The sequence below is a fragment of the Temnothorax nylanderi genome, unplaced genomic scaffold (assembly GCF_030848795.1).
Source record: "Temnothorax nylanderi isolate EJ_2023f unplaced genomic scaffold, tnyl_v1.0 TNYL_tig0375_pilon, whole genome shotgun sequence".
NCBI classification, from domain to species: Eukaryota; Metazoa; Arthropoda; class Insecta; order Hymenoptera; family Formicidae; genus Temnothorax; species Temnothorax nylanderi.
In genome coordinates, this window is record NW_027249437.1 from 38,695 (window position 1) to 58,462 (window position 19,768).

Below are 19,768 nucleotides of genomic sequence, written 5' to 3' on the forward strand. Positions count from 1 at the left end.
GGAGTGATTTTCGGAAGTTATAAGGAAAAGAAAGAGGCTAAGGAAGGAGAAGGCCTAAGGAACAGGAGAAAGAGAGAGAAGATGCGGAACGGGGAGCAGGAAGGGAGCAAGCAAATTGAGGAAAAGGTGAACACAATGACAGTAGGCTTCTGAAATATAGCTGGATTAATGAGGAAAAACGAAGAATTCTGGAAAAAGATAGAAAAATGGGATATAGTAGCTATGTTAGAAACATGGGTAGAGCAAAAAGAATGGTGTAAAGTTAAAAGAAGGTTATCGGATAAATATGTGTGGAAATGTCAGTCAGCGACGAAAGAAAGAAAGAAGGGAAGAGCAAGAGGAGGAATAATAACAGGCGTTAGGAAAGAAATAGCAGCAGATGGAATAGAAGAGAGAGAAGAGGAAGGAATTGTGGAAAGAATAGCAAAAACAAAGGAAGGTACGTGGAGGATCATAGCGGTATATGTGAACAATGATATTGAAAAGAAGATAAAGTATATAAAGGAGTATACAAATGATGGTGGTTTAGGGGAGCAAACAATAATAGGAGGCGACTTTAACGCAAGAACTGGAGAGGAAGGAGGATTAACAGAGAGAAAGAAGAAAATCGAAAGATAAAGAAATTAATTCAGAAGGAAGGAAGCTATTGGAGTTTGTAGAGGAAGAAGGATTAGGAATAATGAACGGAACAAAGGGAGACAAAGACGGAGAGTTCACTTTTATAGGAGGGAGAGGCGAACCAGTAATAGGTTATATAACTGGAAACCAGGAAATTTGGGAGAAAACTGAGGAAATAAAGATTGGAGATGCTATCGATTCTGATCATCAGCCCATAATATTAAAGGTAAAAGAAACTGATGAGAGAAAAAAAGGGGAGAAAAGAGTCATGAGAATAATGAATTGGTCAAAAGAAGGAACAGAAAGTTACAAGGAGAGAATGAAAGAGGTAAGAATAGAGGGTGCGAACATAGAAGAAATATTGGAGGGAATAAAGGACGCAGTAAAACAGGCTACTGTTTGGAAGGAAATAAGAGAAGACCAGAGATCGAAGAAAAAAACGGATGGTGGGATAGCGAATGTGTAAGACTAAGGAGAGAAGCACGAGAGAATCTAGTTAAATGGAGGAAAGGAGAAGTAGATAAAAAGAGGTACATTCTAAAGAAAAAAGAATATGAAAAGAAAATAAAAGAGAAGAAAGAGATCGAAAGGGAGAGATTAATGAAAGAGGCGAGAGAAGCAACTAACGAGAAGGAAGTATGGAGATTTATAAACAGTTCTCTGAAAGGAAAGGTAGAAAAGAGGTTTGCGAAGAAATAACGGAGGAGCAGTGGAATAAACATTTCATGGAGCTACTAGAAGGAGTAACTGTGAAACCGCGTGAAAAAGACAAGAAGGGAGAGGAAAGAATGGGGAACAAAGAGGAGCAGGAAGGAATAAGAAGAGAGGAAGTGGAAGAAGTAATTAAAGAAATGAAAGAAAAGAAAGCAGCAGGTACGGATGGATTGCCAAATGAGGTATGGATATATGGAGGAGAGAGATTGAAGGAAAAAATATGGGAGGTATGTGATACAGCGTGGAGGACAGGAGAAATAGCAGAATACTGGAAAGAAGGTATAATATTGTAGTACCAATAGTAAAGAAAGGAGAAGGAAAAGAAGCACAAGATTACAGAGGGGTGACATTAATGAATACAAGCTACAAAATATACGCGGCAATTTTGGCTAAAAGATTGGAGAAGGAAGCAGAAGAAAGAAGAATATTACCAGAAACGCAAGCAGGATTCAGGAAAGGAAGGGGCACAATGGAGAATATATACGCACTGAACTATGTAATTGGAAGAGCTGTTAGCAAAAAAAGAGGGAAGCTAGTGGCAGCATTTATTGATCTGAAACCAGCATTCGACTCCGTGGACAGAGAAAAAATTTCTGAAGTATTGAAAAGAGAAGGGATTAGTAAACAGCTGAGAACTAGGATAGAAGACCTGTACAAAGAGACAAGATGCGTAGTAAGAGTAAAGGGAGTAAAGGGATTATGCTTCTGGACGGTCAAAGGAGTCAGACAGGGATGTCCGCTGAGCGCTATGCTCTTCATACTAAATGGAATGGAAATGGAAGGGAGAAGAAATAGAGGAGGTAAAGGAATTCTGCTATCTAGGCTACACATTCCAAAAGAACGGAGGACAGGAGGCGCATATAAACGAAAGAGTAAGGAAAGCTACCCTAGCAATGAGACAGGTTTGGGGAATAGGAAAAAGGTTATTTGGAGGAGACTGGATAAGAAGGATTAAGCTATACGACTCGCTGGTAGCAAGCATAGCTTTATACGGAGCAGAAGTGTGGGATGGAAAGAGAGAGAGAAAACAGAAAGAATGCATGAAAGGTATATAAGGTGGACATTGAACCTAGACTGGAGTACACCCGGATACATGCTAAGGGAGGAAACCAAGAGGGACAGAATGAGAGTAAGTGCTGGTAAAAGGGCGATGAAATACGAGGAAAAACTGGAAAGGGGAGAGGGAAATGAGATTGCAAGAGAATGCTGGAAAGAAATAAAAGGAAATGTCAAGAAGGAAAAAGCAAAATGGGAAGAAAAAAGACGGAGTTTCTATGAAAAAAGAGGATATGCAACTGAGGAGATAGAAAGGAAAAGAGGAGAAGGATGAAGCAGTATAGAGGAGTTAACAAGAAGAGACAAAGACATTCAGAGTCAGGAGAGAGATGAAAGGGTAAGAGAGTCTAGATACAACAGGTGGTACAGGGAGATAGCAGAAATCAGAAGGCCGGAATACCTAGAGAAAAAAGGGAAAGAGAAGTCCATGATCAGGATAGCGAGATTTAGGCTAGGTAATGAGATGAGAGGTGGAAGATATTGGGAACCAATAGAGAAAAGAAGCTGTAGAATATGTGGTGCAGAACCGGAGACATGGGAGCATGTGTTAGAGTGGTGCACAAGAGGAGAGGAGGAGGAGAAGCCAGAAGGAATTAGCGAAAAAATCAAAAGGATACTGAATAGTAAAAAAGAGGGAGAGAAATGGATGGCAGACCTGGAGAGAAGAAGAAGACAGGCCAATACAGCGGTGAGTTAGTCAGAAAGATTAGAGAATAATACAGATGATTTTTGTTACAGATAGCCTGAAGGAAGAAGGAGAGGAAAACGGTGGAAAGAAGGATGGAGTGCAGAGGGACGTTTGTAATAGAAAAGGAGGCGATAGAAAAGATAGTGAAGGGACAGGTATTGGAGATGATGAAAGAGTTTAAGGAGGGTAGTAAGAGAAAAGATGAGGAAATAAAAGAACTGAGGGAGGAGGTAGAGAGATTTAAAAAAAAGGTGTATAAGATGGAACAGAGCACGGGCAAAAGGAAGAGGGATGACAGTGAAGAGAGAAAGGGTAAGTTTTACAAGAGAAAATTGTGGGCAGAGGAGTACGAAAGGAATGACGACGAGAAGAGAAAGAAGAACGTGATACTAAGGATCGAGAAGGAGAGATAGGTGGGAAAGGAATCAAATTGGGAGAAGGTAAAGGAATTATTTTCGGATGGACTAAATGTGAAGGTGGAAGTGAAAGAGGTAAACGTGATAGGACAGAGAGGAGACTGGGTAACGATATTAGTGAAAATGGGAAATGAGGAGGATAAATGGAAGGTATTGGATGCAAGGAGAAAGGAAGGAAGCAGATTGAGGGTGAAAATGGACGAAGACAAATCGGTGGAAACGAGGGTAAGAGAAAGAGAGGAGAAAGAAAGGAGAAAAAAGAGGAGAGGAAAGCGGGAGGCCAAAGAGGACCGCGGAGGACGAGATAGCGAAAAGGATGGAGGAGAATCTGCTAATGGATACGGACGAGGACGAAGCAGATAGGAAGAAAAAAGAATAGGAGGAATTTAGGATGGAAAGGGGAGATGAAGGGAGATAAGGAGAGAAGCGTTAAGGGAGAGGGAGGGGAGAAGGAGAAGGAGGTAAGATTGCAAGACTGTAAGAATAATCTCTATTTTATATTCAGAGTAGAAGGCAGAGTAGGAAAGAAGGAAGGCGCCAAGTACTGGAAGGAGGGAGCCGGAAAAAAGAGAAGAGCTGCGTCAGGATGGAGGGAGTCAGAGGAGGCTGATTAGGGAAAGCTAAAGGAGATGGACAGAGGGGTGCCGGATGGAATAGGGAGGAAAGGGAAATAAGTTGTGAGGTCGTTCAATGACCAGGTCGGGGAAATAAGATAAATTGTAAAGGTTTTTGGGACCGTTTTTACTGAAAAAGCGCCTTTCCAGCTCCGGAAGGGGAATTAAATAAAGATTGATTGATTGACCTATAGCATAAACTATATGAAATCTGATAAATGCGATGCACGAAAACTTCCTGCGGGAAATGTAGACTTAATTTAAATGATATATTTATAATATAATTTATTTTCCAAAATAATAAAAGGATTCAATGTAGAAAATTACATTAAGTGCACTATTTAATAAAATAGCAATATTTTAAAGCAATTAACGACCATTAATTTTTAAGCTACAGCATATAACTTTAGAGAAGCTTTAGTTTGAAAATGATAGAATGTTTTTCTAAAGTGGCGTTTGATATACTTACAAAACAAGATTATAAACCGTGGATGGTTAAAAAATGGTTAAATTCATTAAATCATTTTATATTTGCTATAGACGATCTTATGCCGAAGATTGCATTAGTTACTTATATTTACATTTTTGTTTCATGTGTTGTACCTCAAACTTGATGGCCAGGTACTTTAATAAGGTAACTAAAAGAGATTTAGCAGTAAAAATGAGCGAAAAATGCAGTTTTTTACCACTTTTTCGAAAAAAATTTAATGTTTAGAGGCTTTGAGCGACCTCTAAATATTAAGTTACAGCGCCTGCTCTTCAAGGGTTTTCATTTAAGAGTTCGTAGAACGAATTTAAGGGGTGAGACTTAAAATCAAATTTTTGACCCAAAAATATTGCCACCCTAGTATGTATATATGTATGTATCCACACACACACACACACATACACACATTGTTAAACGTATTGCACACGCGTATTGCAAATTAATTAAAGAAAACAGCAATTTGTTCAAAATAGTTATAAAAACTAATGTGAAAATTTCAATAAGGGTTACTCAAATTTTGTAAAAAAAATTTTCACATTTTCTAGAAATTTTACTCCAAATTTACACTTTTGCATTGTTTAAAAACAAAAATAACTTAAAATGAGCAAAAGTGAAATAAATTCACAAATTGCATGTGCAAATGCAAATGTTTACAATAAAGAATATGTTTTATTTTATATTGCTCCTTTCCCTGCCTTTTCTTTTGCAACTTCTTTTCGATTTTCCGCTGCTTTACACAGTAGAGCACTTTCTAAATAGAAAAAGAACACGATATAGACATAATTATATATTTGAAACATAATTATTATACAAAGTATCTCTAAAGGTGCCAATACATGGGAGCGTCCGAGCGTCGAGCGTCAAACACGTGCGCATCACCTTTGCGCAGGATTCTAAATTGTACAGATTTCAGCGTCTTGACGCTATTGCAATGGCGAGTGACGAGAGCTCGGTCACCGGGGGTTTTTTCAAATTTCCTCGGATGAGGAATAGAAAGGTGTCTTCTACCCAGGGTAATTGACACAATAAGTGTAAACCTATATTATTACTGTCTGCCCTCCAAGTTTAAGTAATCTTATCAATTTAAAAAAAAATTTAAAAATGATATACAAAATCTTCCAATTCTTTCTCTTGATGAGATTGAGAACATCTATGGCAGCAAAAAATCCCACAGCTCTAAGTTCAGCGTCCATGGCTATTCTCAGATCATCGTATCTTCGACACTGTAGCAGAACATGGTTCAAATCCTCTCTCTCATAACCACAATCGCATCTCTCGCTATCCACGTATCCTTTCCTGTTCAGGGACGATCCCAGGTTGAAGTGGTTAGCTCTCAATCTATTAATGAGCGTGACGAAATCTCTGTCCTTGTCAAGACCCCAGAACCAGGACCTCCTTGCCTGGCGATCATAAAAATTCCTAAAGTAGAATATCCCCTTGTGCGCAGACTCCGACAAAATCGATTCCGGAGTGGCATCCCACGTCATCCGTCTAACGCCAATCATGACATCCCCCACCGGAACAGCGATGGAGGGATCGGCCTCCTCACACGCCGCCTCCCTAGCGAGAGAATCAGCAAGCTCATTGCCAAGTATACCGACGTGCGCGGGAATCCAAACTAAAACAACTCTCTTGTCAAGGAAGTGCGTCAAATCATACAGCAGTCTTCTGGCCTCCGTTACATACGGGTTCTTGTGAACATTAAGATGATTATTACGAATACCCTGCAGCACGGACTTACAGTCCGAGAGAACAACGATATCACGCTTTCTATGTTCCGACTGAGTGGACATAAGCTGTAAGGCAGACTTAACCGCGAACGCCTCCGCAGTAAACGAGGAGCACAAATATGGTAAGCTGATCTTATAGGCCTTGTCCTGATCACAGACCACTAAACTGGCGCCGGTAGACCGCTTGTCCTCATCATATGATCCATCCGTAAATACAATCCGGGGACTCCAGACCATGCTCAGAGACAATGTCTTGGATCAGGATCCGATCCGAATATTTTTTGTGTTTTCTAATCGTTCCAATATCCATGTCAACGACAGGCACAAAAGTATGAGCCCCAAAAGGGCCCTGAAAAATCTCGAACTTACGAGGCGGGCCAAGCATAGCTCCATTCACCAAAGATCTTTTCCATATTTCAGATAAAAGAGAGAATCGATATGTCGGTTGCAAAAAACGAGAGTACCCCTCACAATCAAACATACGCTGCAACTTCTGGCAAAGACAATTCTGATTGTATACAATTGTTTTATTGACAAAGTTGCTTCCCAGCATAAAGGCACGATCTCGCAGGGACCTCACCTTGGCCTCCGCCACAATGACATTGTTTGGGGTGCTGTTCCTATATCCCAAGGCGGTACAAATGCCCATGTACTGAGCTTTCTCTAACTTGAGCTGAAAAGCTGCGTCCCTAGGGAAATAAATGAAATTACCATAGTCTGTGACGGATCTCACTAACAAGGGAACCTCGCGAAGTGGAAAATTCTGATTTTAATGAAACTTTCCACACATGTAGGAGGAGTAAAAAGATGAATTTAGATATTTTTTGTAGCGGCCCAAAAACGGTTTTAAGGGGTGAAACCACTGCTCATATGTAGAGCGGTTTTTTGCTTTTCTCGATATATTTCGAAAAATATTCGAGATATCAAAAAATGTTTCAAATAAAAGTTTTATAGTAAAATCTCCTCTATTCAACAACATTAACAAAATTTTGAAAAAAAAAGTTTTGTTTAAAAAATTATTTTTAAAAAATATTATATTCGATCCTGGCCATGGCGATGGCTCTATCCAATTCAGCCCGCGAAAAAGGCACTTCAAGTTCCCCATAACTTCTACAGCAACCAAAATCCTCCACAGGCCTGCAGCCCACAGTGGGGGGGGGGGGGGGCTGCAAGTCCGTCAATAGACTTTCTAATCTCCGATTCTCTATTTGTAGTCTGCCATTTGTTCCATTCAACATTCTTTCTAGCGTTCTTCATAATACGAATGGTGTTCCATACATAGCCCAAGCCCGTAAATCTGTTGATACCGCGACAAAAGTCTTCGAAATTCTTTTTCTTCTTACTATTGATGATTTTCTTCGCCAGTGCACATCGTCTTTTATACTCGACCCAGGTGTGCAAGGTCTTAAGCCTTTTAAATTCAGCAAAAGCTAGCTTCCTGCTACTGATGACCTCGTCACACTCCGCATCCCACCATCTGTGTGATCTCTTCCGCGTTTTCGGATCGTCCCGAACTGGTTTAGTGTGAGCATCATTCCTGCCAGACGCACGAGCAACAGATTTTTTAAGAATTTCAACGAAGCGATTGTAATAGTAATCGAAATTCGAGGAGAAAAGGTCCACGTGCGGAAGAAGCGAAGCATCAATATCGTCGGACACCAGCACCTGAAAGCGGGACCAGTCAGTTTTTTTAGAGGAAATTCTGTTGGACAATTTTCTATAAACCTGTGTTTGATAGTCAAGTTTAAATGAAATAGGGAAGTGGTCACTACCCCAGGTTTTCTCCAATTGCCGGTATTCAACCCTATCCATAACACCAGCCGAGCCAAACAAGAGATCAAGGTTCGAATCGCGTTGGCCAGTATATCCCACCCGCGATCTGGTATCAGTATTCACGCACAGCAAATTTTTGTCACTCATAATATTAAACAATATTTCCCCGCTGTCTTTGGTGGTGTCATAGTTCCATAAGGTGTTATGTGCGTTCAGATCTCCAAGGATAATAGTGTCCTCTTGATGTCCACGAATAGAGTCGAAAATGGCACGAAAGTCATGTCTGGCAATAGCCTTTCTTGGGTGTCTGTAGATAGCGACGATATTAAGGTTGTGATTCATATTTTTCGTTTTAAGACAAATGGTCATACCCAACGGGAGGGGCGATGATCGGCACAACGTCAAACTCGATATGAGATCGTACCGAGATAGACACGCCACCGCTTCCCAAGAGATTCTTGCTATGCAAAGTTCTAAAACCAGAAAAGAATACCTGGCTCTGTTCCGCACACCTGGTCTCCGTGAGGACGACAATGTCAAAATCCATGACGTGCTTAGAGAGCTCGTGCTTGTGGCTTCTGTAGCCCTGGCAGTTCCACAGTAGGAGTCTGAATTAATAAGCAGAACGGGGAGTCCTCACGGCTCCCCTCGAAGCAACCATTCTGCTGTCCCCTCTAACAGACACCGATTCATCACGAAAACCTAAGCGTTCTCTAATACGCAAGGGGGATCCTCCCCCGACCGTCTCCCGATCATCCGCATACATCAAGGCATCATTCAATAGGCTCCTGGCTCCTGGGGCCCTCCGCAGCAATAGCAGGATTTGTTCAATAGTATCTATTATAAGTGGGTCGCTCTGTGGGCGAGGCGATTCACCCCGTACTTCCGTAAATCCACCATTCCCCCGAACAACCTCCGACCACGCATCTCCGTTGCGAGAGGCAGAAAGAAGAATGCCCCTCTTGTCCTTAGTTATATCACTCTCTCGGGGGTCAAATTGTTTGTAGTAATTGCGAGAGACATCATACGATGAACTCCGTTTGTCCCTAATATTATTCACGGCCCGGGATCGTCGTTCCCGGTTGTCAGATGTGTGTTGTGAAATAGCTGGAGGCGACTCACGCACTCCGCGTCCCTCCGTTCTTGTAGTCTCGGAGTACGACCTAATCCTGGGAGGCACCGACAAGGCCGGCCATGCCTCTGGATTAAGGAATCTATCGTGGCTAGCTACTGGGGCAGGATCGCCACCCTCAACAATTCTTCTCGCTCTGTGAAACGTAATATTCTTATGAGCCATAACGACATTAATATTTCTATTTTTTTCGAAGAGAGAGCAGCCTCTAAAAGTTGACCTGTGTGAATCTCCACAATTACAGCATCGTGCCGGTTTGGAACATTGACCGTGTGCCTTGTCTCCACAAATAATGCAGCGAGTTTCACTTTTACAGGCATTTTTGGTGTGGCCGAATCTGAAACAATTGAAGCATTGGCGAACCTGTGGCACACAAGGCCGAACTCTAAGGCCGACTCCGTTAGAAAATATTTTCAAATCACGTATACTATTATCCTTAAATGTGATAATTATATTGTCAGTTGCCGATAACGTAGAGATGTTGTTTACCGAATCCCACTTCCGTCGATACATTCGTTCTAACTTAAGGATTTTCGACTTATCCCCGATTACCGACCATAGTTCAGGAATAGTCGAAGGCCAGTCGGAAATCACACCCTTAAAAATAAATAAACGCTGCTCTAAATTGGCCTTTAATTTTATTGGGGCCTTAAGCTTATCGATTTTATCCAATGCAATATTTGCATCCACAAAATCCCCGAATTCAGCCTCAGCAGCAAAATGATTAATCATAACTACGGTGGAAGGGCAAATCTGTAACTCAGCTAGTACCATCCAGATTTTAATCAAATTCCTACCTTTTTTGGTCAAGGTTTGATCGGGGGGGAGACGGAGAATTATAATCGCTTTACCCTCAAAGTCATCTTCGAATCTGACAATTCTCTGTACTTCACTTGGAGCATCCCTCGAAGAGTCACCCCTGATAAGGGCCGAACCGCACACGCTGTATACTTCCCTGTCGATAGACTCGTGCGTGATATTCACGCTGCTATCACGTGTCGTGGCAGGAATGCCCTCAGTCACGACGGTATCACGTGAACAACCATCACCGGCTACATGGTCCTTAGCAGGAGACAAATGAAGGGCACTATCGTGGTTATTATTGCTATTATTTGGGGAGGCTTGGTTGATTAAAAGTTCGCTTCCCCGATTATGTCTAACGTTATCTACTTCCATATTAATCTCAGGCACATTGAACACCACTTCATTGTTCATATTCCGTCGTTTATTCAGCTCCTCGTCCCTCTGTTTCTTGGCGGTTGTATGTCTACGGGATTGCGTTGTCCATTCCGCGTCCGTGGGAGAATCCTCTGTTCTTAATTCTCTGGTGATCCTATCGAAATCAAGCTCAGATATACCGGTTTTCATCCTCTTATTTGAGACCCGGCTAGAATCGACATCCTGAGACTGAGGATTATCGTAAGGGAGCTGAGAATCTTCGTCCAACAGATCCATACGCTTTCTTTTCACTGAAGTTAATCCGCTCCCCCTCCGAGAGGGGAGCAACAAAATTAATTACAATATATATTCCCTCCCGAAAGCCAATAGTGATCCACCCCCTGTGTACTAATTTTCGCACGAAACGTATAATCAGAACTGAGGACAGGCTAAGTAAGAGTCTCGTACCACGGCTCGAGCGGAACTCCCTCGGTCACCGAAAAGGTAAATAGGTTATGTTCTTGTTTTGGCATATCTCTTGTTGAGATAAGTAATTGAAATATTGTATGTTGTAGGCATCAGATATAACGTGCGGCGTGTGCACGGCGACAATTGCGAGGCAAAATATTAAGAGTCACCAATGTGTGCAACAATGGCACACAGTATTACCATCGAGTCTGATTCCCAAATATTTTATCCTACGAATGGTATGGCCTATAATTCATTAAATTATATGATAATATACAACTATTAGATAGCAATGCCTGATGATCAGATTTCATCACGTCATGATCTTCTGATATTGATCGAAATGTGATGTATGTCTTGTGATCATATTGTGATGATACACATCATGAGTACAAGTTAACATGTATATGAGGAAATATATGAGCTCAGATATTGACGTTACTTAGCCAACTCATGATAATCACATGCTGACCCTGGTGGAAATAATTTTACAACAATTACCGCGAGCGCTAGTACCGCACGCTGCCGCGACGCGGCTATTGGGATCTGACATTCGTCGCCATGACATCTGGTGGTCGAAAGTGAAAGCACTCCATGAGATACGGATCTCGTGGCATTGTACAGGCTTGACGTGCGGTCGTACTGGCTTTGCGTTACTGGCTTTGTATTTTTATTAATATGGAATTTTCTCCGCGTTGTAAATCTACGAGCGGAATTAAGTGTTCAGTTCGCGGTTGTAAAAGTAAGGTTGATCGTAATTTGAATGTTCGATTTCATCTCTCGAAAATTTAATTTGGCAGTTGGATTTTTTATTCTATTTCACATAATGAGTAATAGCAAATAGTTTATTAAAATGTTAAACACATATATCATCTTATATCAACTTTTAAAATAAACTTTATCACATTAACATGTTAACATTAATCTAAATATATACTCATTCTTTTAACTTTTTCTATATCTTATAATCTGTTCAGGAGTGCGGTAGTCAAGCCCAGTGAGGTGGCAGCACCTCCTGGACGATCGTGCGGATCGTTTCGAATAGCGATGGCACGTGATGCTAGCATGCTCCGGCCTTCGCCTTGCCGATATCGCCGGCATTCCGGCAGTTACTCTCTTGCTTTCGTGAACAATGGCAGTCTAAATTCTAACGCTCGCGTAATCATTTATTCTGTCGGGCATTCAGTAAGGATAAACCTCATCTTTGAGGCCAATGGACCTCATTAAGATTGTTACGCGGATTAATTAAACTGAGGTCCAGTGTCTCGTTGGTTAATCTCGTGAAACGTCTCATTTTCTAAAGCCACGTGGCTGCTGATTGTAATCGGAACGATTCAACGGCCTCACGTTGTACTCTACGCAAGTAAATCAGTTTAGCACGGTACTCATCGTTATTGTATAAACCGCTCACGCTCAGTTAATTAGTACATAACGCAGTGTATATAGTGTATATAGTGATTTACGACTCTGTGAAAGAAATAAATCCTGAAACTCAGTGCCGATCTGTTCATTTCAATTACCCCGTTGTATGATCTACTCATTCGTGTGTTAGCATTCTATCAGCCAAGCTCATTCTCAAACATTTGGTCCTTCGAGCCGGATACAACGGGGATTGAAAGGAGTGAAAATTCAGTGACTCTCGGTTAATCGCGGTACGCAGTGTCGGTGCGCGCCGCCATTTCACGGTTCTCGAACGATCCTTCACGCTCAACATGTCAGAAAAAGATGTCAACAAACCCATGGATTCCGGACGTAGCACTCCGACACAAACACTCAAGGTACCATCACAAACTAAGACTAGTGAGCAAACAGAACCGTCAAGGACGTCTCAACGTACAAAATCCCCAGCTCGCCTTTCAGCAGAGCTCTACTTAAAATGCAGAACCCAGATGTGTCGAGTGGAATCAATTCGGAAGCTTGTGGAATCTATCCCTGATTCAGCAACGGAGACTTCTCTTGGAAGAGTGACGGCTCAAATTACTCAACTGGAGGAGCTGCACAAAGCGTTCCTCAAGGAACATACCTACTTTGAAGTAGCAGCGGAATCATTCTTGGACCATGAATACTTCAGCAACAATGTGCACTTTAACGAGACACTTCTGGTTTGTTCAGGCAGAGAGGCGCTGACGCAATTCAAGCATGAACTCACTGAACCACTCCTCACGCAAAATTTGACTACTCAATTGAATCGCCCTGCTCATCCGAGGCTGCCAGAAATCTCACTACCAAGTTTTGATGGCAGCTACACAGCGTGGCCACAATTCAAGGAGCTCTTTTCGTCCGTAATCATGGACAGTTCACGATTAACTAATGTCGAGAAGTTACATTATTTGAGATCGTCCTTGAAGGGCTCACCGGCCCAGCTCATACAAAATCTTTCGATGACAGGAGATTCATTAATGCCATCTTGGGAACTACTTATCGGGCGCTATGAAAATAAACGCCTTATAATACAAGCACATCTCGATCAGCTGTCCAGCATCAGAACGCCCGCTCACAAAAACGCGTCATCCCTGACGAAGCTCATCAGTACGGTGACCGAAGCAACCAACGCCTTACAGTCGTTAGGCATCTCAGAACAGCTGGGAAATTGTATGTTAGTGCATCACGTATCAAGATTCCTGGACAGTGACACAAGAGAAGCATGGGAAACCTCACTCGGTGCTTCTCAAGAATTTCCCAAGTTTGAGCTACTCATGGAGTTTCTCACTGCCAAGGCAAGGGCACTGGAAAGAGTGGAGGCCGCTAATGCTCAGTCAAAGCCAACTCAACGAAAGGCAACTGCTCACCACGCGTCCTCAAAACCAACCACGCCGTCCTCATCAGCCAATCAGTCCAAGCCGGCACCCTATGCTTGTGACATGTGCAACGCCAATCACTTCATAGTGACCTGTGAAAAGTTCCGGCAACTCACGCCTGCACAACGAAAGGGAATTGCAGAAACAAAACGCCTCTGCTATAATTGTCTTGGCAGACACAACGCTCGTGCATGCAGATCAACTCAAGGGTGCAAAACATGTTCTGCTCGACATCACACCATGCTTCACTCAACTTCATCGACACCGACACAGCCGACCACCTCACCCTCTCAGCAAGTAGCGGCTACTTCAACCTCATCACCCTCAACAACATGCTGAGGCGATGTTGCAATCGTCAACCAGGCAACTCAGTGCTCAAGGTCAACACACACCTTGCTAGCCACTGCAATGGCCCACGTTCGCTCAGCGGTGGCCACTCACACAGTCAGACTTCTCGTTGATTCAGGATCAGAACTCACGTTTGTTTCAGAAAGGCTCGTCACTCAGCTCTCACTCAAGCGACAACATTCGTCAGTTTCGATCACTGGAATTGGTGGCAACCAAACAACTCAAACCAAGGGAGTGGTTGACCTCAGTCTGCATTCAACTCACTCTCACGCAGCTGTCACCGTCCGTGCTCACATACTCAAGACACTGACAACGATTCTGCCAACATTTGAATCCCCTCAACAAGATTGGCCTCATCTTCAACATCTAAAACTGGCGGATCCGGAATTTCTCAAACCAAGAGAAATTGATCTTATCATTGGAGCTGACTCGTATGGACAAGTCATCAAACCTAACCTTAAGAAATGCACGTCAGACTCACCAGTTGCTCAATTATCCATATTTGGTTGGCTCGTTCTTGGCCCAGTTCGGTCCACAATCCCTACTCACACAAGGACGGCACATCATACCAAGGTACTCCAGCAGGACACCAACCTAGAAGAACTGTTAACGAAATTCTGGATACAGGAGGAGCCTCCAACGGCAACCACAGCTTCACTCACCACAGACGAACAGGAGTGCGAGACTCACTTCAGGACTACTCATTCACGGGACTCTACTGGTCGATACATCGTCCGCATTCCATTCAAGTTGTCAACTAGTATCTTAGGAAACTCATATGAGGCAGCACGTAGAAGTCTACAGGGAACTCTCAAAAGGTTCAAACGAGATAGTGAACTTCAGAAACTTTACACCCAGTTTATGCAAGAGTATGAACAACTCGATCACATGGCTAAAATCCCATCAAATACATCAAGAAGTTCAACTCATTATTATTTGCCTCATCATGGAGTACTCAAACCTGACAGTGAAACTACGAAGCTGAGAGTAGTGTTCAACGGGTCTTGTGCCACTTCTACGGGCTTCTCGCTAAATGACACCATGTACACCGGAGCAAACCTGTTGCTCAACATCTTTGATGTACTCATCTGGATCCGACAGCACCGATACCTATTTTCTACTGACATCACCAAGATGTACCGTCAAATCAAAGTGCATCCATCCGATTGGGATTTGCAACGCATCATCTGGATAGACGAGCTATACAACGAAGTACTGTACTACCTCACCACTGTCACCTATGGAACGAAAGCTGCCCCATTCCTTGCAGTGAGAACTCTTCTCCAACTGGCTAAGGATGAAGGCCACAGGTTTCCCCTCGCATTGCCGCCAATCGAGCGTGGGAGATGTGTGGACGACATGTTCGGTGGATCAGACACAATCAAACATCTCATCAAAATAGCTCATCAACTCAGAGATCTGTGTAATGCGGGCGGATTTCCTCTAGCAAAGTGGCACTCCAATCATCCTGAACTCCTAAAGGCAATCTCATCGAAAACAGTCGCTCACTCTTCAGTCTCACTTGACGATTGCAACACAAAACTACTCGGTCTCAAATGGTCGCCTCAGGAAGATACATTTTCTGTCTCAACCATGTTACCAGCTCACCAGGGTCAATTCACAAAACGCCTCATATTGTCTGAAGTGGCTCAGATATTTGATCCACTAGGTTTTCTCTCACCAGTAGTGATCAAAGCAAAGATGCTTCTTCAAGAACTTTGGCTTCACAAACTCAGCTGGGATGATCCACTACCATTCCAGGTCGTCTCACGTTGGCTCAACATCAGAAAGGATCTCACCAGCCTGGCCAGGCTCTCAATTCCTCGTTGGTTCAACACAACCAGCAGCTCAATAGTGGACCTTCATGGCTTTTCTGATGCATCTCAATTCGCCATGGCTGCCGTGATTTACTTGACGGCATACACACCATCCACAGGTACTCAATCGACATTTATCTGCTCAAAAACAAAGGTCGCGCCGCTGAAGCGACTAACCATCCCGAGGTTAGAGCTCACGGCAGCTCTCCTATTGGCAAAACTCATGAAGCATGTCCTAGCCACACTCACAATGGACATCAGGGACAAATACCTGTGGACAGATTCTCAAGCAACGCTCGCGTGGATCAAAACTCATGCGTCTCGCTGGAAAGACTACGTACGCAACAGGGTGTCTCAAATTCAGGAACTCACTGAAGGAGCTCATTGGAAATACGTGCCAAGCGCAGCCAATCCAGCTGACTGTGCTTCAAGAGGCGTCACAATGGCTCAACTTGAAACCCATGCACTTTGGTGGACGGGACCACCTTGGATCTTAGCCTCTGAAACCTCATGGCCCACCCAACCTACTCAATTCGACGGGCAATGCACATTCGAGTCTCGTCCAGGAACCTCGCTTTTCACGACTCAATCAGCTCAAGAATATCATTGGGATCTCATCTATAGGTACTCAACCCTCAATAAATTACTCAGAATCACAGCTCTTTGTTTCAGATTTTGCTCACGGTTACAACGCAAGCTCAACTCATCACCAGCTAGTCTCATTACCCTGGCTGACATGGAAAGGGCACGAACTTTCTGGATCAATGCCACTCAAGCTGCCCTTTTCACTCACGAACTCAAGGTGTTACATTCCAACTCTCTGTTGCCAACATCTCACCCATTTAGTCGCCTCACAGCGTTCATCGACAATCAGGGCACTATTAGAGTGGGTGGTCGTCTCAATAACGCTGCACTCACGTACGAAGGTAAACACCAAGCAATTTTGCCTCGTGATTCAAAGTTATCTGAACTCATTATAGATCAAGCGCACAGATCTACCATGCATGGAGGCACTCAGCTCACGTTGGCTCATATCAGACAACTTTACTGGATAGTTGGTGGACGAGCTTCTGTCAAATCCCACATCTTGCGGTGTGTGGTGTGTGCTCGGCAAAGGGGGATCCGTGCTCATCAATTGATGGGCCAACTACCTCTGACCCGAGTCACACCCTCACGTGCATTCGCTCACACTGGACTTGATTATGCAGGGCCAATCATCCTTAAGACTACCAAGGGAAGAGGAGCAAAAACCTACAAAGCATGGATTTGTGTCTTTGTGTGTCTCACTACATCAGCCGTACATCTAGAGGTCGTCTCCGATTACTCAACGGAAGGGTTCATCTCAACGTATAGACGATTCACTTCGAGAAGGGGAGTGCCTGCCTCCTTGACCTCAGACTGCGGAACAAACTTTATTGGAGCCGACAGGGAGCTTCGGAAGTTATTCACTCAATATACTCAAGAAAATCAACTCATCACGGCAATGCTCACAGAAAATAGAACTCAGTGGAGTTTCAACCCACCTGCTGCCCCGCATATGGGAGGAAAGTGGGAAGCTGCAGTGAAATCCATTAAATTCCATATAAGGCGCACTGTGGGTGAAACGCGGCTCACCTTTGAGGAGTCAATGACGCTGCTCACGCAAATCGAGGCTGTACTCAACTCAAGACCTCTGGAGCCTCTCAGCGACGACCCGGAAGATATCTCAGCCCTCACACCAGGACATTTTCTCATTGGAACAGCCCTCACTGCCATACCAGAACCTTCACTTATTGATCTCTCTACTTCTAGGTTGTCAAGATGGCAATTCATTCAACAGAAGGTTCAGCAATTTTGGTCTCAATGGTCAGCTCACTACCTACAACGACAGCAGGCAATCTCAAAATGGCATCATCCTTCAAATCTCATTAAGCCAGGCTCATTAGTCTTGCTCACCGATGAGAGATTTCCTCCCTGCAAGTGGCCCCTTGCCCGTGTCCTAACATTAATGCCGGGCAAGGATGGCCTCACCAGGGTGGTACAGCTGAAAACCGCTACCACTACACTCACCAGGCCCATCACCAAGCTTGCTGTGCTGCCAGTGTATCATCCTGAGTAACTTATTAAAGATCACTCAAGGGACATCATCAACTTGGTTGCTGATGGCGGGCAGAAATGTTCAGGAGTGCGGTAGTCAAGCCCAGTGAGGTGGCAGCACCTCCTGGACGATCGTGCGGATCGTTTCGAATAGCGATGGCACGTGATGCTAGCATGCTCCGGCCTTCGCCTTGCCGATATCGCCGGCATTCCGGCAGTTACTCTCTTGCTTTCGTGAACAATGGCAGTCTAAATTCTAACGCTCGCGTAATCATTTATTCTGTCGGGCATTCAGTAAGGATAAACCTCATCTTTGAGGCCAATGGACCTCATTAAGATTGTTACGCGGATTAATTAAACTGAGGTCCAGTGTCGCGTTGGTTAATCTCGTGAAACGTCTCATTTTCTAAAGCCACGTGGCTGCTGATTGTAATCGGAACGATTCAACGGCCTCACGTTGTACTCTACGCAAGTAAATCAGTTTAGCACGGTACTCATCGTTATTGTATAAACCGCTCACGCTCAGTTAATTAGTACATAACGCAGTGTATATAGTGTATATAGTGATTTACGACTCTGTGAAAGAAATAAATCCTGAAACTCAGTGCCGATCTGTTCATTTCAATTACCCCGTTGTATGATCTACTCATTCGTGTGTTAGCATTCTATCAGCCAAGCTCATTCTCAAACATAATCCTATATCTAATGACTTCCTATATCTAATGACTTTCTATATCTTATAACTTTTAACCCTTTTCTATTTCTGAAAACTTTTGTAAATAATCTTTTATATAATCTTGTAATTATTTCTATATTTTATAACTTTTAACTTTTTTATAATCCTATGACTCAATGTTTTCACTAGCATCTTTTATTGAACTTTCAGTTCTTAAACAGATTTCATGCAACATAATGCCACAGTATACTTTTTTTAATTTTGAAAACTTTTGTATATAATCTTTTATATAATCTTGTAATCGTTTCTATATTTTATAACTTTTAACTCTTTTATAATCCTATGATTCAATGTTTTCACTAGCATCTTTTATTGAACTTTCAGTTCTTAAACAGATTTCATGCAACATAATGCCATAGTATACTTTTTTTTTAATTCGGACTTGGTTAGTGGAGCGTGTGTGTTGTGCATGCGTGTGAGAGCTGCGGATGATTAGGCGAGAGTTTTAGAGGGAAATAGGAGTCGAGGTAGGCGTTAAACCGATAGAAAGGTAGGAAGAAGAACTTAAATTTAGGATAGGATAATAGATGTAGCAAGGAAATATTAATTAGTGAAGGAAAAGAGCGTTAAATGTTTTAGAGAGAGGGAGAGGTTAGGTGAGAGAAGGCGGGAGAATAACACTGTGCGTTCCAAAAGGGAGCGAGATTTGCGTCACGCATAGAGTAGGTAGCGACACTAGACGGAACAGTCTAGGCATATAGGCAGCGATTAAGGAGATTGACTAGAGGGAGAGCGTGAACGAGCGACGTACAGGATGGAGGGAGAGGCAGGCGAGAGTGAGAAGGATGCAATAAGGAACAAAGACGTGGATCCGGCTACAATTTTGGATAGTGTAAGCAGTGAGAAAACGAGTAAAGAATTTTTTGCCACGCCAAAAGGAGAAAAAAGAGGAAAAGAAAGACTCACAAAGGATGAGCTAAGAATGAGAGAAAGATCGAGCTCGGTCAGCATACTGGAGTTTATGACAAGTGATAACAGCACGGCGTGCGAATTAGCGAAAGCTAAAAGGAAAAGAGAGGAAAACGAACAACGTGCGAAGGAAATTTTTAAGAGGGATAACAAGACTGTGAGAACGCCGCCAGGATTAGACAAATCGAAGGAAGTAGTCGGTGCTGTGGGTAAGAAGAGAGAAGAGGAAG

The 19,768-nt window shown here is 43.1% G+C and overlaps 1 protein-coding gene across 1 annotated transcript; it reads left to right on the forward strand.

Moving 5' to 3' along the window:
* The first annotated feature begins 14,051 nt into the window (after nucleotides 1–14,051).
* Nucleotides 14,052–18,177, forward strand: LOC139781920 (uncharacterized). The gene is made up of 2 exons (XM_071720802.1): nucleotides 14,052–16,743; nucleotides 16,798–18,177. The coding sequence occupies exons 1-2, from the start codon at nucleotides 14,061–14,063 to the stop codon at nucleotides 17,913–17,915; spliced, it is 3,801 nt and encodes a 1,266-aa protein (XP_071576903.1). The 5' UTR covers nucleotides 14,052–14,060; the 3' UTR covers nucleotides 17,916–18,177.
* Nucleotides 18,178–19,768: the final 1,591 nt, after the last annotated feature.